General features: G+C 50.0%; 1 protein-coding gene across 2 annotated transcripts in view; it reads left to right on the forward strand.

Moving 5' to 3' along the window:
- The window catches only part of UBASH3A (ubiquitin associated and SH3 domain containing A), a 43304-nt gene extending 26208 nt beyond the window's left edge, over positions 1-17096 (forward strand). Inside the window, exons 8-14 of one of the 2 annotated variants that reach the window (XM_014839259.3) lie at positions 989-1088; positions 3832-3954; positions 6182-6274; positions 10365-10509; positions 11211-11317; positions 14911-15017; positions 16395-17096. In XM_014839259.3, coding sequence (XP_014694745.3) covers positions 989-1088; positions 3832-3954; positions 6182-6274; positions 10365-10509; positions 11211-11317; positions 14911-15017; positions 16395-16532 — 813 coding nt within the window. In that variant the 3' untranslated portion in view covers positions 16533-17096. The remainder of the gene's footprint in view (positions 1-988; positions 1089-3831; positions 3955-6181; positions 6275-10364; positions 10510-11210; positions 11318-14910; positions 15018-16394) is intronic. The other variant, XM_070488932.1, reaches the window with a different exon arrangement.
- The last annotated feature ends 6946 nt before the right edge of the window (positions 17097-24042 follow it).

Here is a 24042-nt window from a genome sequence, read left to right on the forward strand (position 1 = left end):
GGATAGACAGATAGATGAAAGATAGATATAAAATCTATATATATATGTATGTTTTACATATAGATAATATATACTATCTATTATGATATAATGTATGATATATGTATAGATATGTTCTAAGAAGTCACTATGGGGGCCTCCCTGGTGGCGTAGTGGTTAAGTTCGCGCACTCTACTTCAGCGGCCTGGGGTTCACTGGTTCGGATCCTGGGCGTGGACCTATGCACCACTTATCAAGCCATGTTGTGGCAGGCATCCCACATATAAAGTAGAGGAAGATGAGCACGGATGTTAGCTCAGGGCCCATCTTCCTCGCCAAAAAAAAAAAAAAGAGAAGAGGTCACTATGGAGGGATGTTATGGTCTGAATGTCTGTGCTCCCCCCAGATTCATATGTTGAAATCCTGTCCAGTGTAATGGTTTTTGGAGGCGGGGCCTTCAGGAGGTGCTTAGGTCATGAGGGTGGAGCCCCCAGGAAGGGGATTAGTGCCCTTGTAAAAGGGACCCCACAGAGCTCCCTGGCCCGTGCTGCCATATGAGGACGCAGTGAGAAGTCAGCCCGGGAGAGGGCCCTCACCCGACCGAGCTGGCACCCCGATCTCTGGCACCTGAGATTTGGCCTCCAGAACTGTGAGGAATAAATGTCTGCTGTTTATGAGCCCGCAGTCTGTGGAATTGTGTTACAGCAGCCTGAAGGGCTGAAAAGCAGAGACGCTGCTGTGCTGTGGTGGGAGCATGCCTGTTGCTTTTCATTTCCTGTATGATGTTACAATACCCGGGAAATAAAAAGTTGCAGGAATTTGAAGAGATTTCCACCTGCAATTCCTCCTCTTCTTTCTTTGTAATGACTTTGGTAAAATGGGCTGTAGCTACTAAACAAGGAAGGGATTCCGTTTCTGGGCCAGCTCTTGGATGACTAGGAGAGACACTGTTTGAAGCCTAGTAACGTGGGTGTTGAAACTGCACACGCCTTTCTTTCCACCGTCGCAGGCCACAATAGTGAGGAAAAGCGTGTTGGTGGTGCGGCACGGGGAGAGAGTGGACCAGATATTCGGGAAGTCGTGGCTGCAGCAGTGTTCCACGCCTGACGGTAGGTAACGTCCCGGCAGAATCTAAAGCAGAAATGAGACAGATCTAACAAATGAGATCACCTTCTCGACTTTCCTAGCCAGATCCCCCACGGCCCCGTTCTTTAGAATGACTAGGTGCAGGTTGTTTGTGTGGGATGGATGCTTGCTCCAGCTTCCCCCACAGGCATTACATGTATGCCGTTGAGTGTGTATGTGGTCTACAAGCATCTTACCTCCAACACCTTGTAGAGGTGGAGGAATGGCTGTCGAGAGTAAGCCAGTCTGCCGGTGGGACACACGCACGGTCCTGTTTACTCTAGCAGCACACATACGGTCTTTGATGAGTGCAGCCAGCATTGACTTGAGAGCGAGTCACCCTGACCTGTGGTCTCTGAACCCTCGGCTGCTGGCATGTACCCCATCTCACCATCTCATCACTCTATCTCTCCAAGCTAATCTTCAGTGGTCATTTGCCTACAATGCTTGGCTCTCCTGCTCAACTGGTGGACGTATTTTTAAATATGAGTCTTGCTTACCCCTACATGACCCCTCTGGATGCCAAGAACTAAGGACAGTGCTTATAAATACAGCATGGCCTCAGGCCAGTCTCTGCACTGATGACCCATATCTGTATCAAGGCGCATCCCCAAATGGAAAGGCCAGCGTGTCACAATTTTTAAGCCAGAGATAATTATATAAATGAAGGTATTGAATGAACAGAGTGATAAAATTCATTCACAGTAGCTGGGCTAGCCGAGCCCTTTTGGGATCCCACCAGGAGCCCAGCAAGCCAAGAAAGGAGAAATGAATAGGGAAAACAATTGGCAGATGACCAGCACACCCCAGAAAATTCTGCACAAATCACATCATGACCAAACTTATCTCCAGGAACCCACAGAATAATGCTATGGTTGTCTCCACAATGCAAAATCAGGCAGAGATACAAAGGCTTGAGAAAGAAACAATGCGACAACAGGTGGCCATGAGGATGAATTGACTTTCAAACACACACTTATAAGAAACTTTCTTGTAATAGAACAATTATTGAAACCACAGATCGAAATGGCACACCATGTCAGTGTGCGCCTGGTAATACGGTTCAAGAACGACTAGAAAACAACCAACACCAAAAACAGTCATTGCACTTCATGGAGACAGAAAGAATTTCGGTCATGTAGACAAAAGACCAAGTCAGCCCTACAGGGGAAAATATTTTAAAGGCACTGGAGAGTCCCAGCTGAAAGGAAACTCCTGGTGGATCGTTTTATAAGGTAGAGAAGCCCTTGACAAAGTGAGTAGTCGCAGTCTAATTTGTCTGAATTTTGCATATTACATTGTTTAATCAATTACGATGGGGTATCTCGGGTGCTGCTGGCCTCTCCTATGATTCCAGTTTTCCTCCTCGTTTCTGCTCACTTCTGGCCCAAGTCCCCCTCAAAGGGCTCCTAACCTCTCGGCAGTGCTGGCCCAGGGCACCCCCTATGATGTGCAGACTGTACTCCCGTCGGAACCTAACCACACCCTCTATCCTCGTCTTCCTCTGAGCTCTGCTCTCTGCCTCTTGCAGTGACCACTGATAGTGTCAAAAGACCTAAACGGAATCGGTTAACGCTTTGAGAATCACAGACGCCTTTGAGAATATGACACAATTGATGGAAGTTCTCTCTGAAAAATAAAGAAATACCAGCTTCCCCAGAGAACACAGCATATGCTCCGGCATTTAATAAAGGCCTTTAGAACTGATAGTTTAAATAAAGTCTCTGCCCATGGAAATTCCAGGAGAGGAGATTTCGGAAAAATCTTGCATAGAACCTAAAAAACAAGGCATGCAAAAATAGCCAGCTGTCTCCCCGTGAGGTCTAGCGGGTCTCAGGAAGGCGGCTTGGCTGCTGGAACCTGTTGGGGGCCGGGAGATGTGGGGGTCCGTTGAGAGGATGTGAGGGCTTGGTGTGGGGTAGTGGCCTCTGCAGGGGTAATCAATAATCTGATAATGAGATCGGACCTACCACTTCTCCACCACTTCCTCTGAGCCAGGCTCTGGGTTCTGGGCTTTATCTCACTGATTCACTGCAGTATCTCCATCATTTCCCCCTTTTCACTGATAAGGGAGATTAAGGCAGTTGCCTCTAATCTCACAACTAGTAGTTGGTGGTGCCAGGATTTGCACAGACTGTCAGATCTTAGAGCTCAAGGTCAAACTCAGAGTGAACCATGGTTCTTTGCAGCCTCTGGATGGGTGGGTGGGGGATCCCAATGAATCCACCTGATTTCCAGTCCGGCCTCAAGCAATTGACTGAACAATGCACAACGCAGGAGCCGCTCTGGCCGTAAGTATTCCGGCCCCCTTGGCAACAGGACACGCTTAAACCTGGAGGAATGGCTCGAATTTCACGTAATTAATTAACACCAACTGGAGATTCTTATCAAGTTAAACTAAATGAGTAATGGAGATGCTTGGTTCTTAATCGGGAAAATTGTATGTATGAATCTTTGTGAGGGGTTACGAGAGAACAAAGAGGGCCTCATGATTCCTGGGGGTGGAACCTGCGTTTTCTGTATTTGAGGAAACATATGCACAGCAGAGCACCAATTTCACCTCCAAGTGAATCCACATCACAGAGCACAGTCGGGAAGAAAACACAGTTGACAACAGTTTAAATAATAACCATGCTTCTAAGTGGGTCTTGATCTCGGGAGTTCTGTAAGACGAATGTGTGCGAACTCGATAGAACCCTGAACACCTGGTCCTTATTTCTGCTTCAGGGAAATACTACCGGCCAGACCTCAACTTCCCTTGCAGCCTGCCCAGACGGAGCAATGGCATCAAAGACTTTGAAAACGATCCACCGTTATCGTCTTGTGGAATTTTCCAGTCCAGAATGGCAGGTATGTTTGAGGATCATTCCGGCAGAAATTGTAACCATAATCATAACAATGATTCCCACTAACGTGCGTGGAGACCTTGCTACATGCCTGCTGAGGTCAGTGTTAGCATTATTCCTGCTCTACTGATGAGGAAGCTGGGGCACAGAGAGGTTAAGTAAGCTGCCCAAAGTCACACAGCTAGTAGATGGAAGGGCAGAGATTTTATCCAGGAATCGACGGTTGGGAAAGTCAGGAGGAATGAAAGACAGGCATGGAAAGAACCAGAGAGGGGAGGAAAACTCAACAACCACTGTGGGCACGAAGGACAGCATTTAAATATTTAAAAACCACATCTTCTCTTTGATTTTATTTCAAAATCTGTCACTTTGGGCTTTTGCTTTATGTCTGGGCTTCTGGTTCCACATGATTGAATTTTTAGAACAGAAGAAGCTTCTGAGTTCATCTGGAGTTCATTTTGTGAATTAAGAAACTCAAATCAAGAACCAGAAGGCCCATGGGCTTCCCAAGTCGCACAGCTGGTTAACTGAAGGGACGCTCTGGAACCCAGAGCTCCTGGCTCCTCAGCCAGTGGTGTGGGGTAAATGCTTGGTCACTGGCTCTCTGGGCAGGCTGGGGAAGCCCTGATTTCCAGCATTTGCTGATGTCCGTGGTGTAAATACTGTGTTCACACCATGGCTGGTTTCAAGCCACTGATTCAAGGTCACTGAACGTGGAGTTGGGAGAGGTGACACGGTGGGCCCTCCCACGGTTAGATGTGACCTGCTCCACTCGGGCCTTCCTGGGCTCCCTCCTCTGCAGTGCATCGTAGCCCATGTGTGCACACACGTGTGTGCACGCTGGTACGTGTGCCCCTTGGGTAACGTACCTCTGCAACTCTGTGTTTCATGCCTGAATCCTCATCTAGATGTTGGCATAGCTCTGTGTGTGTGTGTTTGGGAGTATCTGTGAAAGGGTATCTGTCCGGGCAATTGTTGGCCCCTGTGTGCATTCCCTGTGGCTGCCATAGCAAAGGGCCATAGATGGAGTGGCTAAATTGAGAGAGATTCATTTCTCACGGTTCTAGAAGGCTGAAGTCTGAGATCAAGGTGCCAGCAGGGTTGTTCCTTCTGAGGGCTGTGAGGGAAGGCTCTGTTCCGGGCCTCTCTCTTTGGCTCATAGATGGCTGTCTTGTCCCTGTGTCTTCATGTCATCTTCCCTCTGTGTTGTCTCTGGGTCCAAATTTCCCCTTTTGTAAGGACATCAGTCAGATTGGAGCAGAGCCCACCCTAATGACCTCATCTTAGCGTGGTCACCACTGTGAAGACCCTACATCCAGAGAAGGTCACACGCTGAGTTAGTGGGAGTTGGGGCTCCAACATATGAATTTGGGGGCACAATTCAGCCCATGACAGCATCCACGAAATCCTCACTGGCTGTGGTACTGTGTCGACTTTGTGCTGAAGAGATGGCCTTCTTTCCCAAAGATCAGGCCCTCTGATTTTGCAAGAGGACATGTGCTTTACAGGCCTGTCCTTCCATGAGCCTCGGGTAGTCTTGAGTTTCCCATCGCTGCAGAGCAAATTGCCATGAGCTGAAACTGGCACCCGCTTGTGGGCTCACAGTCCTGTAGGTCAGAAACACAGCACGGCTGGCTGGGTTCGCCACTCGGCGTCTCAAGGCCTGAAATTAAGGTGTCAGCTGGGCTTAGTTCCCATCTGGAGCAGCTTGGAAGCGGTTTCGATTTCTCCCCAAGGCAGTTGGGGGAATTCAGTTGTTTGTGGTTGTAGGACTGAAGTCTTCCTTTCCTTGCTGGCTGTCAGCAAGGAGCTGTTCTCAGTTCTTAGAGACCACCCACCTCCCCTGCCATGTCATCCCCTCCATCTTTGAAGCCAGCAATGGAGAATTTCTTGCATGTCAAGTCCCTCTACCTTTGAACCTCTCTGCCTTCTTTTCTGCGATCAGCCGGAGAAAATCTCTGCTTTTAATGGGCTCAGATGAATGGGCCAGGCTCCAATAATCTGCGATAATCTCCCTCCTGCCATGTAACATAACATAGTCACAGGGGTGCTATCCCACTCTATTTGCAGCTTCCACCCACACTCAAGGGGATTATACAGGGTGTGTACACCGGGGGTGGGAATCTTGGGGCCACTCAAGGTCCTGCCTACCACAGGTAAGCCGCCCATCGGAGAGACCACCGTGGGAGGCTACAGTTATGACGAGGCCTTTTCCACCTGCTGTTTTCCAGGGGAAGCGCTCCTGGACAGCGGCATCAGAATCACCTCGGTCTTCGCCTCCCCAGCCCTCCGCTGCATACAGACAGCCAAACACATCCTGGAAGGTGGGTGAGAACTTCTCAGAGCTTCTCATGTTGCCTTGATCTCACGGTTTGTCTCCAAGGGGAGAGAAGTGAGCGGAGGGGAGAATGGGATGAGTGACGATGAATGCCACCTAAGTCATAAGACGGTGAGGAACCAGCCATCCAAGAGCTGTCAGCCCGTTAACATGTCTGGGATGCCAGGGTTGTAACTGACTGCCAGGCGCCTGTCATCACACTTTACCCCTGGCCTGCTTCTGCCATGCGTTTGGTTAGTTTTTTTGAACATCTGGGGAGGGGCATTCAGAAACCCAAAGAGCTGGGAACTTCTGTGGTCCCATAAAGTCCAAAATGCCGATTTCCCAGGACAAGGGGATCAGCTACTGGGAGCTGTCCAGCACCATCAAAGGCTGATGTGCGCTAGGAAGCTGCTGGCAGACCTTCTGCAGCTTCCACCTGCCAGAGAAGGGTAGCCCGTTCTGGAGGCCTCTGTTCTGCTTCCCCCTCTGCACCCCTGCCCTGCCCTCCTCGGGTGGGGAGGAGGCCACGTGATGCAGTTCACAGTGCGGGAGCACAGGCAGGTCCTCCACAAGGATAGGACGGAGGGCAGAGTACATGGGCACGGGTGCAGCAGGTGGGTAAAAGTGGAGGACGGGGCTCGCCCAACTTTCTCAGAGTCGTAGGAAGTCAGGTCACCAGCTGAAAGTGAGGGGGGGGGGCCTGCTGAACATTTGAGGAGCGCCGAAGGGACGAAATGCTCCTCAGGGAGAGGGGCCAGGCCGTGGGAAATTATAGGATGGCTGCTGGGCCTCACAAAGAGCCCACTTGAGTCATTAGCTGGGCTGGGGGCTTTCCTCCAGGCGTGGAGCTGGAGCAGCAGGTGGAGACCTGGATAAACCATGGACAGGTTTGAGAAGTGAGGACAAGAAAGCGCAAGAGGGCGTGAGGAACTGAGAGTGCACACCACAGGGCGATGATGATTGATGGCAGATTTTAAGCTGGGTAAGCTGGGGAGTTAGAGCCTGGGGGAGGTGAATGATAGAGAAAAAGGAGTTTTTATTCAGTGCAGTAAAACCCTGGAGGGACGGCTGGATGGTTGGAGTTAGAGGATGAGAGAGAGGAAGCTGCAAAGAAAGGAGGTCTGGTTGGAGACAGAGTCTGACGCCAAGCTTAGAGAAGGGCTGCAGCTGCTGGTAATGACAAGATCAAGTGAAGGGAAGGTGCCAACGAGGCAGGGAGGGAGGCACACTGAGGAGGGGGACAAGGAGCCAAGAGACTATTGCTTGGTGAGCCATCCTGCAGATAAAGGTGTCACCAAGCATTGTACCTGGAGTAACATCAGAGAGAGGACAGAGAGTGGGCGCTGAAATCTTCATGGGAGGAGCTGTTGAAATGATGGTGGATCAACCCAGCACATGTGCCACAACCGGCCCCTGTGTCTTCTCCTGTCTCCTATACCTCTATCAGAGAAGCTCTGGCACGGTGTGCTTCCCATCCAAGTGTGCAGACAGGAGTCCCTCCCAGGAAGGGAACTGGTCCGTGCTCTGGACCTGCGCAGGCACTTGGCGCAATCCGTTCCTTTCCTGTGTTCTCATGAACTTGCTGTTTCGTGGTCCAGTCTCTAAGTCGTGAGGGACAGAAATCCATTTTATCAGCAAAGAGTGTCCACAGTCCACCTTCCACGTACTTAAAACTCAGAGGCGGTGTCTGGGTATCTGCAGCCTGCAGCCATCCCTCATTTGTCATTTCTCACCAGAGCGTGACAGCAGACCCCAAGCCCCGCTGCTTGGGGTTTCAGGTCTCTAAGACTTAAAAATGCGGATTTGTTTCAGCTCACTGTAGAGGGCTGCGTGTTGGTTACTGCTCCTCTGGGCTCTCAGCAGATTGAGCCACATGCAGGCTAAAGGACAACGTCAGCTTTCCAAACAAACCAGCTGAGGGCCCAGGAACCCCCAAATGTGTGACTTCTAGTGTGGCACGTTGAGAGAGGTGGCCTGGCCCTGAAGCCAAAACAAAGCTTCCTAACACATCTCGTCCCCTCCCCACCAACACACGCACGCACACACGCAAGCATACACTGTCAAACACACACACTCACACACATACACCCCTTGGGGTTTCATTCAGCCACAGAGTCGTAGGCTCTAGTGTTGGAGAGAGACCGGGAGAAGGAGCCTGTCACCCTGCTGCTTTTTCGAAGCAGTGTCCCCCACCTGGGAAACACGGTCCCCAGGACGTCAGACTCCCCGTTTCTGTGTTCAGATCTGTAGGTTGCCCCACCCCTCTCCTTCCATTCAGCAAGGAATAGAAATGAGAAGTGCCAGGACTGCCTTTTGCCAGAGGAGGGTGGGGAGAGGGGAAATGGCAACACGAAGGCACAGGGTTCCCCTAATAACTGGGTAATCCCTTCCTGGCTGTGTTTGTTCTAAACTTTCCAATTTGAGGATAATTCTTAATAAATATAATGGAATAAAGCAAAATAGATCCGAAGGAATCTCATGCCTGGATTGCTTAGCACCAACGCATTTATAATTAATCAGATGTGAGCAAAGCAAGAACGCGTGGAAATATGGGATAGAAGGTGACGGACTGGCCCCTGACTTTCCCGTCTCCCCCGCTGCCTCAGCCTTTTATGGGGAGCACTTAATGAGCTCACTGTGTTCTAACCCACCCTGAGGAAGCTCCTTTTCCACTGACCTTCAAAACCACTAATTTCCATCTTTGGCTGGCTGCCTGCTGATGAGCTGGTGTGAAACCTTGTGGACCGCCTGTGTCCAGCCAGGTCAGCACTTGAATGTGGACGATCAAGTCGACATTCGAACCCAAGTTGAGGGTTCTTTTCTAAGGATGATCTTAATCTTCCTTTCCTACCCAACCTGTCTCACCATGGTATCAACACATGAATAAGAAGATAAGGAATATTCTTTTGGCCAGGCTTCCTAATAAAAGAATATGATTGAGAGCTTCAAAAACATTTTTTCATAACTTTACCCCTTTTTTGTCATCACTCATGGTTCTTCATTTTAACATTTTTGTCCCAATTTTTCATAAATTTTTTGACTTTTATTATTTGAGTCTCTTGCATGAAAAATAAAAAGTTCTCCAAAATGTTTTGTGTTTTCTGACAATGATAATGTCAGTGTCTTTAAGATGATCTCTCATTGACTTTTACTCTATATGCAGATGATGTTGATGATGATGATGAAGTCTGTTTAAAGAGCACAAATTTATAAATCCTGTGTTTATCCAGAAAAACAAGGATTCCCAACCTTCTTCATAAGTCCTCAAACCTGACCCGCCCATTCTTCAGACTGACGTCTGAGACGCTAATAGGCTAACCTCTATCTCAATACCATGTCAATGAATGTCCAGATGGACCATTTCCCAAAGTGTGACCCACACAACAGTGGCCACACGATGTCCTCAAAGGAAGAATGGCCAACCCCATTTGGGAAGCTCTCCAGCTGTTCCTTCACAGGACACGAGCCCTTCACAGGCTCTGGGGAGAGCTCAGGAGCCTGGTTAGCCCAGTTTAACTCTCTTTTCTAGAGTTGCTTGTTAAAGGACCCCACCGCCTGGACCCAGAATACACTTGGGGAACTGGTTGTATTTCCAGCATTTGAGTTTGACTGTACTTTCTCCATTTCAGATAAAAACATTAAGATTTTCCCCCCCGACTCTAAAAGAGATGGCCTTAGATTTTGGGTCTTTTAGTCAAGGTATGAAAGGCTTGGGAAGGGTGAGTTGTGAGGAGTTAGAATGTCCCAGAAGATGGCCCCCTTCTAGCCTTCCCCTTTTGCTCAGTCTGGTACCAGTGTTTATCAGAATGGCGCTTCAGTGCGACCAACACGCTCCTCAATTGGCTGCATCTTTTCCACGGATCACTGGATCAGCCAGGTCTTTTTACATGCGCTCGCCTTCTTGACCCGAGGCTGAGCCCCCAGCGTTTTTGTCTCGGAAATAGCATAATTGTGCTTAATCACAGAACAGTATTTGCCAAGAAAAAAAAATCACATTTTTGAAAGATACTATTTAGACCTAGGGAGAGGCTTATTTACATAAAGCCAAAATGGCCTGAAGATGATAAACGCTTGTATTCTGTTGTTGAATCCAGAACTCAAACTGGAGAAGAGAATTAAAATAAGAGTGGAACCCGGAATCTTCGAATGGACAAAGTGGGAGGCCGGCAAAGCAGCCCCGACCCTCATGAGCCTGGAGGAGCTGAGAGAGGCGAATTTCAACGTCAGCATGGATTACAGGTATGCCGCCTCACGTCGTCTCCTGCTGGGGGTAAGTTCTCGTTCAGGAAAAATTATTTCGACACTTGTTAAAGATGGTAAGAACGACTTTATCCAGGAAGGAGCACTGCAGTGGGGGTTTGCAGTAGGGGAGAGAGAAAGGACTCGGCTCCACATATAATAGGGACCGGTGGGGATTTTTAGCGGAGGAGCAGGGTCGGGGTGGGAGGATGGGAAAGTCCTAAGAGAGAAGAGTAATTCTCGCTGGACTGACCTAACAGGATTCTTGCTGAAGGCAGGCCGAGGTGGCCAGACATCCCCAGGCGGTGGGGGAGGATGCAGAGTTTACTCAGCTATTGAGGGTGTAGAGTTCTGGCTAAACTGACTTAGCAGGATTCTTACAAAAACTGACTCTACGAGGCCGGACGCTGAAGCCCAAAGGTCGGGCTAGATGAGAAGAGGGTTCGGGGGAGCCTGGCTAGAGTTTGGTCAAGGAGAGAATCTTTGTCATTCTCGCTCCATGGCTGACTCTTGGCCATCACAAAACCCGTCTGGTGTTCAGTAAGAATGCACGCTGGAGATTGAACGTCAGCCCTTTGCCAGTGTTGAGCACAAAACTGGAGCCTCGCTGTCGAGGCCTGGAGGCAGAGCCATCTTGGAGAGTGTTCCCTTCTCCAGATGACCACAGGTGAGCAGTTGAACATTCCCCTCTCTCCCTTTAGGCCTGTGCTCCCCCTCACCTCCCTCATGCCGGCCGAGAGCTATGATGAGTATGTTGACAGATGTGCCATGAGCATGGAACGGATAGTCAGCATCTGTCCAGAGGACGGTAAGTGCCTCCACTGTCCTCGGGTGTGAGCAGCCCCCGGGGCTGGGATCTTACCTTTGGGGTGGAAACTGGCCGCTCTTGCAAACCTAGTGATGCCCCAACCTCCCCCACCCACACTCCCCAGCCAGCAGAGTGTTTGATGACTGCCTGTATGGTAACGAGGCACATAGACACACACTCCCCCACTGTCCAGGTCCTGGGACCCCACTCCTCGGACTGAGAGCCAATGGGACCCAGGACAACAGGGTCAACACAAACCACCTGAACTGCTTCCTGAAAAAAAAAAAGAAAAATGTCTGTTCATATTTTCTGCCCATTTTTTGATCAATTTGGTTTTTTGTTGTTGAGTTGTATGAGTTCTTTATGTATTTTGGAAATTGACCACTTGTCAGATACATGATTTGCAAATATTTCTCCCAGTTGGTCGGTTGTCTTTTCCTTTTGTGGATGATTTCCTTTGCTGTGCAGAAGCTTTCTAGTCTGGTGTAGATGTGAACAGACGTTTTTCCAAAGAAAATCTACAGATGGCCAACGGACACCTGAAAAGTCATCACTAATTATTGGGGAAATGCAAATCAAGACTACAATGAGATATCCTCTCACACCTGTCAGAATGGCTATAATTAATAAGACAAGAAGTAACAAGTGTGAGAGAAGATGTGGAAAAAGGGAAGCCCTCACAGACTGCTGGTGGGAATGTAGCCTCTACGGAAAATGGTATGAAGATTTCTCAAAAAATTAAAAATGGAAATACCATATGATCCAGTTATTCCACTACTGGGTATTTATCCAGAGAACATGAAACCAATAATTCAAAAAGATATATGCACCCCTATGTTCATTGTAGCATTATTCACAATAGCCAAGACTTGGAAGACTTGGAAGACTTGGAAGCAGCTCAAGTGCCCACAACAGATGAATGGATAAAGAAGATGTGGTATATATACACAATGGAATACTACTCAGCCAGAAAAAAGACAAAATTGTACCGTTTGCAACAAGATGGATGGACCTTGAGGGTATTATGCTGAGTGAAATAAGTCAGAGAGAGAAAGACAAATATCGTATAATTTCACTCATATGTGGAAGATAAACAAACACATAGATACAGAGAACAGATTGGTGGTTACCAGAAGGGAAGGGGATGGGGGAAAGGCGACAGGGATAAAGGGGCATACATGTGGGTAACGTATAAAAACTAGACTATTAGTGGTGAACACGATGCAGTCTATGCAGAAGCTGAAATGTAATAATGTACACACAAAACTACACAATGTTATAAGCAAATAAAATTTGTCAAAACTCAAAAAAAAATAAGAGACCAAGAACAGAACAACCAAACACCACGTCATGTTTGAATGAAAATGGGAATAAAACATCGATATAAGTAGATGGTTGAGACCGCTTGAGAAATCTGGATATGGAATTTAAATATGGAATCTGAATGTGGAAATATTTAAGGAACTTCTTAGTGTGATAATGGCATGGTGGTTTTCTAAGCAAGAAAAGTCCTTCCTCTTTGGAGACGCAAACTGAGGACTATTCTGTGAACGGGCGTGATGTTGAGATACACTTTAGAATAATACTGCAGGCAGAGGGGGCTGGGCAGGGGAGAGATGCTGCCCAACAGGCGGAGCTCGAGATGGGTCCACGGGGATCATCAGACCCTTCTTGGTGTGTATTTGAAAATGTCCTGTAAAACGTTCAAATCAAGCCTATAAAAATTTAAGCTAGCAAGTGTGTATTGAACGTCAGCGATGTGTCAAGCACCAAATAAAACACCACAGGAAAACCTAAGTGAAGAAGACACACACTGTACCCTCAAGGAGTCTGAATATTGTTGGAGGAAACGGCACAGACGTCTGGAATATTAGAAGTATTAAATAAGACAGAGCAGAGTCTCAAAGAGTTGATTAGAGACCCCCAGGCCCGCTGCCCCCATCTGTGTTCTTTCCATCTCTCATCCTGGAGAGGCTCGAGGATGGAGAACTCTGCACGGGAGGAACTTGGGGAGGAGCTGAGCATCAGGGGGACACGCTCCAAGACATCCTCCAGGAAGAGACCCCAAACCTTGCCGTATCCAGCGCCCCAAACACACCCAGCCACCCGGCTGGTTTACATGGCTGGTTTTGACTGATGGGCGCTAACCCTGAGGAGCGTACTTTTGGAAACCATGCCTCAGTGGCGTCTGATTAATTACCAGACTGACATTACTCACGGTTATTGCCACAGGATGTCAGAGAACAGAAAGTGAAATTAGAGCCTTCGCTGCTCTTTCGGGGCCCCACCCCAGCCTGCCCCTCTCTGGAATATCCCATTTCAGGCATCCACCTTGGGCTGAATATCAGTGTCCATGGATGATCCTCCCTTCCAAGGACCTCCCCCCGGTCCCCAGGTCTCCCAGAACGTGGGTGTAGACCATTGCCTCATTGATGCTGTTGTGCACACCGTCTCATGCCTCTCACTGCGGGGAACGCTGGTCAGCCATCCGTGGTTGTGGTGCACGTGGCTGAGCTCTCAGGATGCAGCACTTGAGCTGTAGAATGAGTCCTATTTGGAAGGCAAAGGATGCCCCAGGAGGAGGAGACCATGAGCAGGCAGGAAGGCCAGACATGTGACAACAGTGAAAAATCCCAAATCCCCCTGGGCTGGAGGGTAACAGCTAACACCTCCCGCTCCCCCAACTTGGGTGGGCCCTTCACACGCTTTGTGAAATCCTCACCTTCCTGTGATGGCTGAAATATCACCTCCATTTATACTGTGTGAGTTTGAAGCTCAGAGGGGCTCAGAGGCCTGTGTGCCCAGGTCACCCCACTCAAGAGCACAGGCCCAGAACAGCATCCTGGCAACTGCACCAGGATTTTGGAAGCCAAAGCTATGAGTATGAAATGAACAGGAACTAACACAGGGAAAGTGGATCAAGACTGAGGTCCAGGCGTCACATTGGAGAATTGATAGTCACGTTAGGAGGAGCATGAATGGATGCTCTGTGTCGGCCGTAGCTTTCAAAGGAAGCTCTCTGTTCTGATTCTCTCCTCCAGGAAGAGCGGGTGGGTCCCGTCCCAGGCACCTTCCTGACTCGCCGGCGGGTCTAACTCCCCCCAGCTCTGCTTCGTCCCGGCCTTGGCTCCCTGGTCGTGTCACCTGAGGGAGACTCACTCAGCCCGGACTCTGGATCTCTCAGCTGACGTGAGAGCCATCAGCAGGCTCATCGTGATCAACTGGCTGATAAGCTAATGGATGAGGCTTGGGCAGCAGCCACCACAGCATCCCATAGTAGGGCGGTGGCTCTGATCACAGCTGGCGGCTCAGGTCACCGCCCAGCCCCATCTCTGAAGCTCGCGGGCAGGTGCTGCCACCCCCAGATCCTGCATGGGATGTGATGGGCTCTGAAGAGTGACATACGGATGAGAGGGGGAACAGTGAGTCTTAGTAAGCTGGTACCCACCACACCTGCTTCCCGCCCCCACCCCGGCTCTCTTGAGGCAATGGGGCACCACAGTGTGGTTCTAGCGATGACTTTGGGGACCCCCGGCCTAATAAAAGGCACTCTCTGTACCTGCGTTGACCTGAGTTTCTTTTTCCTGCCGTAGGTGTCATCCTAATCGTGGGCCACGGCTCGGCGCTGGACTCCTGCACGCGCCCGCTCCTGGGGCTGCCCCCGCGGGACTGCGGAGACTTCGCACAGCTGGTGAGGAAGGTACGTGCCTGCCCCTTTCTCTAGGACCACAAAGTCAAGCACCCCAAGGACGCAGGGTCATCGCACGCCCTCCTCAGAACAAAAACAAGTGTCCAGCCGACCCAGGACAGCAGGGACCCACCTGTCCCTGAGAACGTGCCACCTGCTCGTGAGCAAAGGGCAGCCTTGGGCTGGGGGCCAATGGGAGAAGTTTGTCATCCTCATTATCATTATGGCAACGTTGGCCATTTGTTGCCAAGATAACATAAAAAACAAGACATGGGGCTTTTTTACAATCAGCTCACACAATTCCTTGCAACTCCAGTAGTTACACAAACGGTCCATAAGCGATTTGCGGAAGAAGAGAAAGGACAAGTGCTGGGCTGGCCAGCTCTGGGGCCCTAGGTGGGTTAGGATTAGAAACAACTGTCCTCTCCAAAGTGTCCCCAAGGTGGTATTTCCCAATTATGGCCCAGATGTTCCCGAGCACTCCAGGTTCCTGGGCCACCAGTTGACCATCATCCAAACACGTGGCTCAAGCCCCCACAGGTCACCCTGGGAAATGTCCATATAGATTTCTGGGGGGACTCTCCTCGTCGGCCCCAGTGCCACCTGCTCCCTAAGCGTTCTTTTCCTCCTGCACCTGTCACCATGTCTCCTGTTCCTGCACCCCTTCCCACACCCCCGGGCTCTGCGGGGGGACCCCGTCACCCACACAGACAGCAGCACTGCACATGCCAGACGCTGACTGAGAGCTGCACATTGATCCTGTTCTTGGTGACCGAATCCCCACCCCTGCCCAACACTTCACCTCCTCTCTCGAGATGCCAGCCTCGAACTTCCTTGAACCAAGGAATTTCTAGACATTAAAAAGACATTAAAAGATTTCTTTTATTGAAAAGAAAAGGAAAGCAGACCATGTTTAAAAAAAAAAAAAAAAAAGCCTTAAAAGCAAAGATCTACTCCAACACATTCATTTTACAGATGAAGGAATTGGGGTCTAAAGTTGCATTCTGTACTTTTTCCTTGGGTCTGAAAACTCAATCCCTGTGATTCTTTTGTGATGCTAAATTCGAGAATGGAAGCCGCTCTGTGGGCAGCAGGGCAGACGCTGACGTTTGGGCAGGAGAAGTCTTTGCAGTGGGGCCAACTACCCTTCGGACCGAGCACCCCCAGTTGTGACAAACAATAATGTGCAGACATTTCCCTTTGTCCCAAGGACGGGGGGAGCCGTCCCCACTGAGAACTGCTGTGTCAGGTGTTAGGGCTACGATGCCAGTGTGGGCACATTGTGCACGCCTCCAAGACATAGGAACACCTGTCGGTTGGCTTTATAACGAGACTACAATCTGACTGACCTGCTATATAATACTAATGAGGGATTTGACTCTGTTCCAGATCCCTTCTCTGGGTATGTGCTTCTGCGAAGAAAATAAAGAGGAAGGAAAATGGGAGTTGGTGAACCCTCCCGTGAAGACGCTGACCCATGGCTCAAACTCAGCGTTTAACTGGAGGAACTGGATCCTGGGCAACTGAGAGCCCCTGTATGTTTTCATAATTTCATGACGAAGTTATGAAACCCTCCGCAGAGGCCGTAAGACACCGTCACTTTGAAGGTAGCTTCGTCTCGCCTGATGTGATCTGTAGAAGCACAAAATGCACTTTCAGATTCCAGAACGTTTGCCATCGATTTCGTCTTTGTAACTGCGGATTCCTGTCCTGCGAGCTCAGCGGCGAGGATGCCACCTTGGAACGTGTGTATCTGCCACGTGGCTTGCAGGGGAGTGAAGAGCTGTGACTCTAATTTCCAGGAATTAAAGACCCACCATATACACACCAAAAGAATACATCCACTTTATTTTATATGTTCTTATTTGTCACGTTCCCAAGCGTTTTTCCTTTTTCTGTTTCAATCACTCTTTGGCTATGTCCACACAGGCCAAAAGAAGTGGAATATTCCATAGAATGGAACCAGAAAACCATCTACCAGATAGAAACCGGGGAACCACTCCTTGGTGTCCACAGCCAGGGTGTTAGTGTCCTGTTGGTCTGTAACAAATGACCATAAACAGAGTGGCCATTAAAAACCACACAAAATGTAAACACACTCACACAAATTTGTTCTGTTGGGGTTCTGGAGTCAGAAGTTCTAAAATGGGTCAGCTTCCTTCCGGAAGCCTGGGGAGCATCCTTTTCCTTGCCTTTTCCAGCTTTTAGACGCACCTGCATTCCTTGCCTTGTAGCACCTTCCTCCATCCTCAAAGACAGCCATTGCACATCTTCAAATCTCTCTGTCCCTCTGCTTCCACCTTCGTGTGGCCTTCTGCTTCTGACCCTCCTGTTTCCCTTTTGTAAAGACCCCGTGATGACACTGGGCCTACCCAATAATCCAGGATAACCTCCCCATCTGAAGATCCTTAACTTAACCCGTCTGCAAAGCCCTTTTATCGTGTAGAGGAACGTATTCTCTGTCTAAGGATTAGGATGTGGCCGTCTCTGGGGCCACTCTTCAGCCCACCACGTCCCCACACATCGGAGCTGCTTAAATAGTTGCCCCAGGGGGAGGATTTGAGACATCCCCTTGGTGCGGGTCCTTTTTAGCTTCTTCTTTTCTTCCTTTTGATCAAATGGAGGGGGAGGTGGGCTTTGCAAATGGGGGGAGTGGCTCCTGTCCTGACCAAGAGGAGAGAGAAACCAGAGAGGAACCCGAAGCTCAGTGAAGTCGGCCCGAGATGGTGTAAATCCCGTGCTGCCTCTGACTTTAAGAAGTCTGTCCTGGTGGTGGACAGAGGGCTCCCCAATGGTGTCCTCCCACCCCTACGGCCACACCTGTTCCCACGGCCAATGCGTTCGCTGCCTTACCCTGAAGCCCGCCACGGCGCAGTAGGACTTGCCTGGCCTCTCTTCTTTCCCACCCCCGTTCCAGTTCCCATATTGTGCCACTCTCACAGCTCGGGACGGGGGCTGATCTGTAACTGCCCTTTTACAGAGCGATCACAGAGGCTGGCAGACAGTCCCAGCACTTCCCCTCAGTGTCCTGGGAGCAAAGGATCGAGAGGACTCTTGTGGAACAGAGATGGTGGACCCGGAACCCCGAGAGAGGACCAACCACGTCATTGAAAACACACCACGAGGCCATGCCTGATGAAAGGCTCCTCACTTTATCGGTCCAACTCCATCTCCCGAGAGAAACAGAAATGTGCCTGCCATTGTTGTCCTGTGATCATGATGTAGTCTTTCTCTCTGCAAACATAAAGAGGTTTAAAGCTGACACAGCAACCGAGCAGAGAGCACAGCCCACCCACGGCCTCTTCCTACATTGGTCTACATCACAATGAAATCTTTAGGGAGGTAATCCTGCATACATCCCGACAGGCACTCACCAGAAAACAACCATCCAGTGGGACTGGGGACGGCAGCACCTCCCACGGGCACAGCGCCCTGCCCCTGAGCAAGCAGATGACTTCTTTCTCTTCAGCGAAGGTGTGGTCAGTAGGGGACCTCCCTCTTTTTTCTCTCCTGGATAGCCCGGTGCCACACCAACCTTATTAACCGTGAGGATGATGAAAAACTTTACAAATCCAGCAAATGGAGTTTAAAGAGTGGTCACCTCTTTGGGGTGGTCCACCAGAAGTCCGGATTCACCCTCTCGGGGTGAGGCTTCTGGGTCTGATGCCCCTGGGTAGTGAGGAGACAGATAAGGACCCTCCTCCTTGCTAGGCTACTGACGGAGGTCTGCAAGGGACCACGAGATAGGTTTGAGTCTCAGATCTCGAGGGCAAGTGTGCAAGAAACACCATTTTCCTTATATTCTATGATTCTTGTTCTGGCCAGACCCCCATGCAGCTGCAATGGCAGAAATGCCCAGTTCACTCATTTTGAGCTTCTTTAATGAACCTCGTTACAAGGACAGCATCCCGGGGAACAGAATTGTGCTGGAGAAGGGCAGAGATGGAAACACCTTACAGAAGATTATCATTATTTGCTGTAAGTTTTCAACTCTGTGAACTAATAAGAAACCAATAAAGAAGGAAAGAAAGATCCCCGAGGATGCTCCTCACTCCTCTTTCCTGTTCCTGTGCAGATCCTGGGGCATTTATAAGCCTAGGCTGACCCCTGCTGACGTCATTCGGAAGTGGATGTCCGGGTACCATGGGCTTCCACCGCCAGCTGCCCACCCACATCTTCTCTTTGATTTCCTCACCTGTGGGTTTGAAAAAATAAACCTGGAAAGGAACGCTCCCCCGTGTTTTGCTTGCCTCCCCCTGACATGGCAGACGTCAATGTTGCTTATGAGTCTGTGGCACGATGACTGCCTGGCGTTCTTCCCACCCTGTACTTGGCTCTTTCTGAAGCTGGAAGGTGGTAAAAAGGAGGAGGAGGAGAGGGTCTCCAGGCTGGGCAGCAAAGGAACTGAGGAGCCTGAGTGGCGCCTGGTCTCAGCCCACAGCCTCTGACGGGGAAGGCTTGGCGACAGGTCTGGCGCCACTGATCCCTGGCAAAGCCTCTGCTCTGTTTATCTGGGAAGAAAGAGCTGTCGCAGTTGTCCACCGAAGAGAATCTTATTTTAGAACCAAATTTGAGGTATTTTGGGTGTGGGTCATGTTGGTGAATTTTATGGGCTGAACTGTGTCCCCCCAAAATTCATACGCTGGAGTCCTGACGCCCAGCACCCCAGGATGTGACCTTATTTGGAGATAGTCTTTAAAGAGATGATCAAGGTGAAATGAGGTCATTAGGGTGGGTCCTACTCCAGTCTGACTGGTGTCCTTATAAGAAGAGGAGATGAGGACACGGACACACATAGAGGGATGGCCAGATGAGGACGCAGGGAGAAGACAGCGTCTACACTCCAAGGAGAGAGGCCTCGGAGGAACCAAACCAGCCGACACCTGGATCTCGGACTTCTGGCCTCCAGGCTTTGAGAGAATAAATTTCTGTTGATTACATCACCCAGTCTGTGGTACCTTGGCACGGCAGCCACAGGACACCAAGACAGTGCATGACAAACACTGATATAAACACCAAGAAATGTACCCCTTTGAAGGGCTGAATATTGGCCAGGTCGTGCAGCTCAGCACAAGACACCTAATAAGTGTCACCATCAACTGAGCCTGTTAAAAGTGCCCACATCCACACACTACCTCTCCTGACATTTTTCTGTACTTGTTTTTAAACAGTAAACGTGAAACTCGGACTCTCCGCATGCAGGTTTGTGTGAGGAGTATAGGCAAGAACCAGGGGCCCAGACATCCTTCAGCTCCCGGCCCTGAGGAAGAAAGAGGGCTGCTGACAGGTGCCGCCAGACTCCCCAGCTCCTATCTCCCGCCCCCAGGTATATTCGGGAGTCCCTGGGGGAGCTCACCGGTGCTCAAGAAGGAGTCTGTTGGCACAGCCGCCGAGCTTCCTCGCTGAGCCCGCTGCCCTCCTCTGTCCCTCACTGGAGAGGCCTCAGGTGGCTTTGCCAACCTGCCATCTGGAGGAAGGCCAGGCACCCACCTGGGGTCACCACCCAGTGCTCCCATCGCCTCTAGTGCTCCCAACACAGCGCAAGGGTGGGGCGTCTTCTCCCCTCTGAGCCACCTTGTCACCTGGTCTCGGGGGCTCACAAAGTCCTGCACACAGCCATAACTGCTCCCTCCTCCTTCAGGCCCCAGATCAGTCCGAGGAGCTGTGGAGGGCGGAGGTGGGGAACACAGGCACCCATTTCCACCCGCACTCAGAGCCCCTCTGCCTCCAGCCCCCCCCCCCCCACTGAAAGCCTGTTGTCAGCATTTGCACACGCCGAGACCACAATCAGGAACCCCAAGAAGATCAACCAAAATCCTAGTACACAAGAAGGGAATTCAGCAAGGTGGCTGAGCTCAAAGACAAAGTTCTGCCGTCAGTAGCTTTTGTTTCTGCCAACATCACTGAGATGTGATGGCGGGAAATGTCCCCTTTACAGGACAATGGCAACACAGCATAAAACGTCTCGGAAGACACTTACAAGAACCTTCCTATACCATCAAGGGGCACAGAAAGAGGCTGGAACGGGTGGAAAGGCGAGCCCTGGCCTTGAATGGAAGCAGTCAATGGCACACGGATGCCAGTCTCCCTACATTAGTCCGCAGAGGGATCACGATCTCATTAAAATCACAAAAAGGATATTTCAGGGAGACGTGAATGGATTCTAACATTCATGTGGAAAAACAAACATTCAGGAGTGACTAACAAAATCCTAAAAGAGCAATGGGATTATATAACCTGTTAGAGAGCCACAGTCATGCAACCAGCCAGGCGGTACCACTGGATTTCAGACAGGGATCGAAGATGTAAACGGTAAGGCCAGTCTGGCCCTGAAACATCTGGGCATTGACGCATGGGAAAAGTGGAGGATGGGATGACTGGGAGAGTTGGAGGATTATGGCAATGGTGTGGGGACACCATCTGGGGAAAAAAAGGTTGGAATCATTGCACACACACACAAAAAGGAATCAAAGTTGTAAACGTGAAAAATGAAATTATGAAACTACTAGAAGACGCCATGTGAGAATTTCAATTGTCTTAGAGTGGGGGTAAGGCCTTTGTAAGCGTGACACAAAAATCCAGACCTATAAATGGAAAAACAGATAAATTCAACTAAAAATGTCAGTTTTTTAAAAGCATCATAAAGAAAATTAAAAAGTAAAAGTTAAGCTGGAAAAGCTATGTGCCACTCCTTCCCCCAGTCCAGCCTGCCTCCTCCAGGAAGCTCTCCTGGCTGGCTGTCCAGCCCCCCCAGGCTGATTCCCCCTGAACCCCCAGGGCAGGCGTGTCTGCAGGACCCCGGTGCTGTTAGTCATGCGCTGCCTTGTTCTGCCATTTGCTGTCACTTGTTTGTGTAGACATTGCTTCTTTCAATGGGTTGCAGCAGTGACCATGTGACAAGGTCACTGGAAGCCCCGGGAGCTGGGCAGGAAGTGGCACTGGGTAAGATCTGTTATGGTGATTCCCCTGTGAACCTGCTCCATTCTGTGGTCCAGGGTTTCTCAACCACGGCGTTCTTGACATTTGGGGGTGGGTAATACTTTGCTGGGGGGGCTGTCCTGTGCATTGTGGGACATTTAGCAGCATCCTTGGCCTGGACCCAAGATGCCAGCAGTTTCCCTCCTTGACAGTAATAATAACCAAAAATGTCTCCAGACACTGCCAAGTGTGCCTGGGAAGTCTCCTCCAGGCCCCATTGCCTCAACCACACTAGAAAGACACACACTTCCACCAAACGAGACACAGCCAGCACACTCTGTGCACTGAGAGTAAAGTTCGCAGCGGGAAGAGGGAGTCAAACTGTCAAGCTGAACTTGATTTGTAGAAATGTAACGGGTTTTACAGGACGCTCCATCGCAGAGCGTAATAGGCATCCAGCTGTGTCGAAAGGTCTTGGCAAGTTGCCGCAGAAAATTTTGCAGAATCATGAGCTTTTCATCCCTGTTTGGTTCCAAGTAAATGCCACTTCCAGCTGTTGAGTACCATTTGATCCTGGGACTGGAGCCCACAAAAATAAACAAAGAATCAGCACACACACACAATCTTCTTAGTGAAGCCTGCAAGCAAAGAGGTTCTCCATGAAGTCCTTCAGAAAGGAAAATCTTGGGGCCGGACCCGTGGCCGAGTGGTTAAGTTCTCGCCCTCGGCTTCGGCGGCCCAGGGTTTCACTGGTTCGGATCCTGGGCGTGGACCCAGCACCACTCATCAGGCCATGCTTAGGCGGTGTCCCACACAACAGAACCAGAAGGACCTACAGCTAGAATATACAACTATGTACTGGGGGGCTTTGGGGAGAAGAAGAAGAAGAAGGGAAAAAAAGAAGATTGGCAACAGATGTTAGCTCAGGTGCCAATCTTTAAAATAAAGGTAATCTGGAAATGTCAGATTTCCCCTTCTCTCTCCAAAAGTGTATTTCTTTCAACTATTAACTCACTGTGTTTCGTCGTGTCCCATCCGTAATGAGATGAAAATCTGTTAACATGACAAGCCAAAGTATTTTCCAAAGAAGGTACAGCACAAAAGCAACGTCAATCCCAGAGGAGAAACGCCCATGCGCGTGCGCGAGCCGGCGGCCCTCAGACCCTCCCCAAGGACGCCTCCCAGAAGGCAGCAGAGCTTATTTCAGAGATTGACTTTTGGAAAATTACAGGTTCTATTTGCCCTCCGTGATCCGTTGGACCATTTTCCTCCCCTTGCTCTGGGTCCTGGTAGAAAGGGCTGACTCTGCGCCCCGGCTCACTGCAGCATTATTAAAAATCAGGGGAACCCAGAGCTTGTTATCTGGAGAAACGTAACCAGCCTTTGGGGAAAGGCCAGGAAACCCGAAGAAGTCACTTACCATCTTGCTCCTCAAACGTGTGGCCCGATGGGCATCTCCTGGGAGCTTATAAGAAATGCGGAGTCTTGGGGTCCTCCCCAACTTGCTGGGTCAGAAACTGCATTTTAGCACAGCTCGCGGGGGATTTGTATGCACATGAACACGGAGAAAGGCCACTGGCCTTGAAGTAAATATATAAAGTCATGTGTACAAGGAGACGCAGAAGAACAAAGCAGAGAGGGAACGGTGATGATGAGGACACCGTTTTGTTTTAGAAATTTGCTAGAATCCCCAGACCCTGACCTCGGAGATCATAGCTGCTGTCTCTAACATCTGCCCAACTCTTCCCCTTGCGTCATTTATTCCTTGAGATAAGTGAACTCGTATTTTTACCACGAGAGGGAAATTGTTCCTCAGCCCTAAGACCTCACGGGAAGCCCCAGGGTTTATGTGAAACAAAGACGGGGTGTCTTCTACTTGAGCGGCCCTGCCCACCGCCCGGGAGGTAGAAACTCAGACTGGGGCCCTGCCCTGGAGAAGGTCCCGCTGTGTGCAGACGAATGGGACGGTGAGTGATGAGACACACTGGGGCAGGCGGGGGTCTAGGGAACCCCGAAGAGACCCCCTCACCCAATCAAGTCTGGCTTTCATCTCCCATCCCTGTTGGCTGTTACATGAATGTCACCCCAGTTGCGTCCTCCAACACTGCAGCCCAGCCCC

This window comes from Equus asinus, chromosome 18 (assembly GCF_041296235.1).
Source record: "Equus asinus isolate D_3611 breed Donkey chromosome 18, EquAss-T2T_v2, whole genome shotgun sequence".
Lineage (NCBI taxonomy): Eukaryota > Metazoa > Chordata > Mammalia > Perissodactyla > Equidae > Equus > Equus asinus.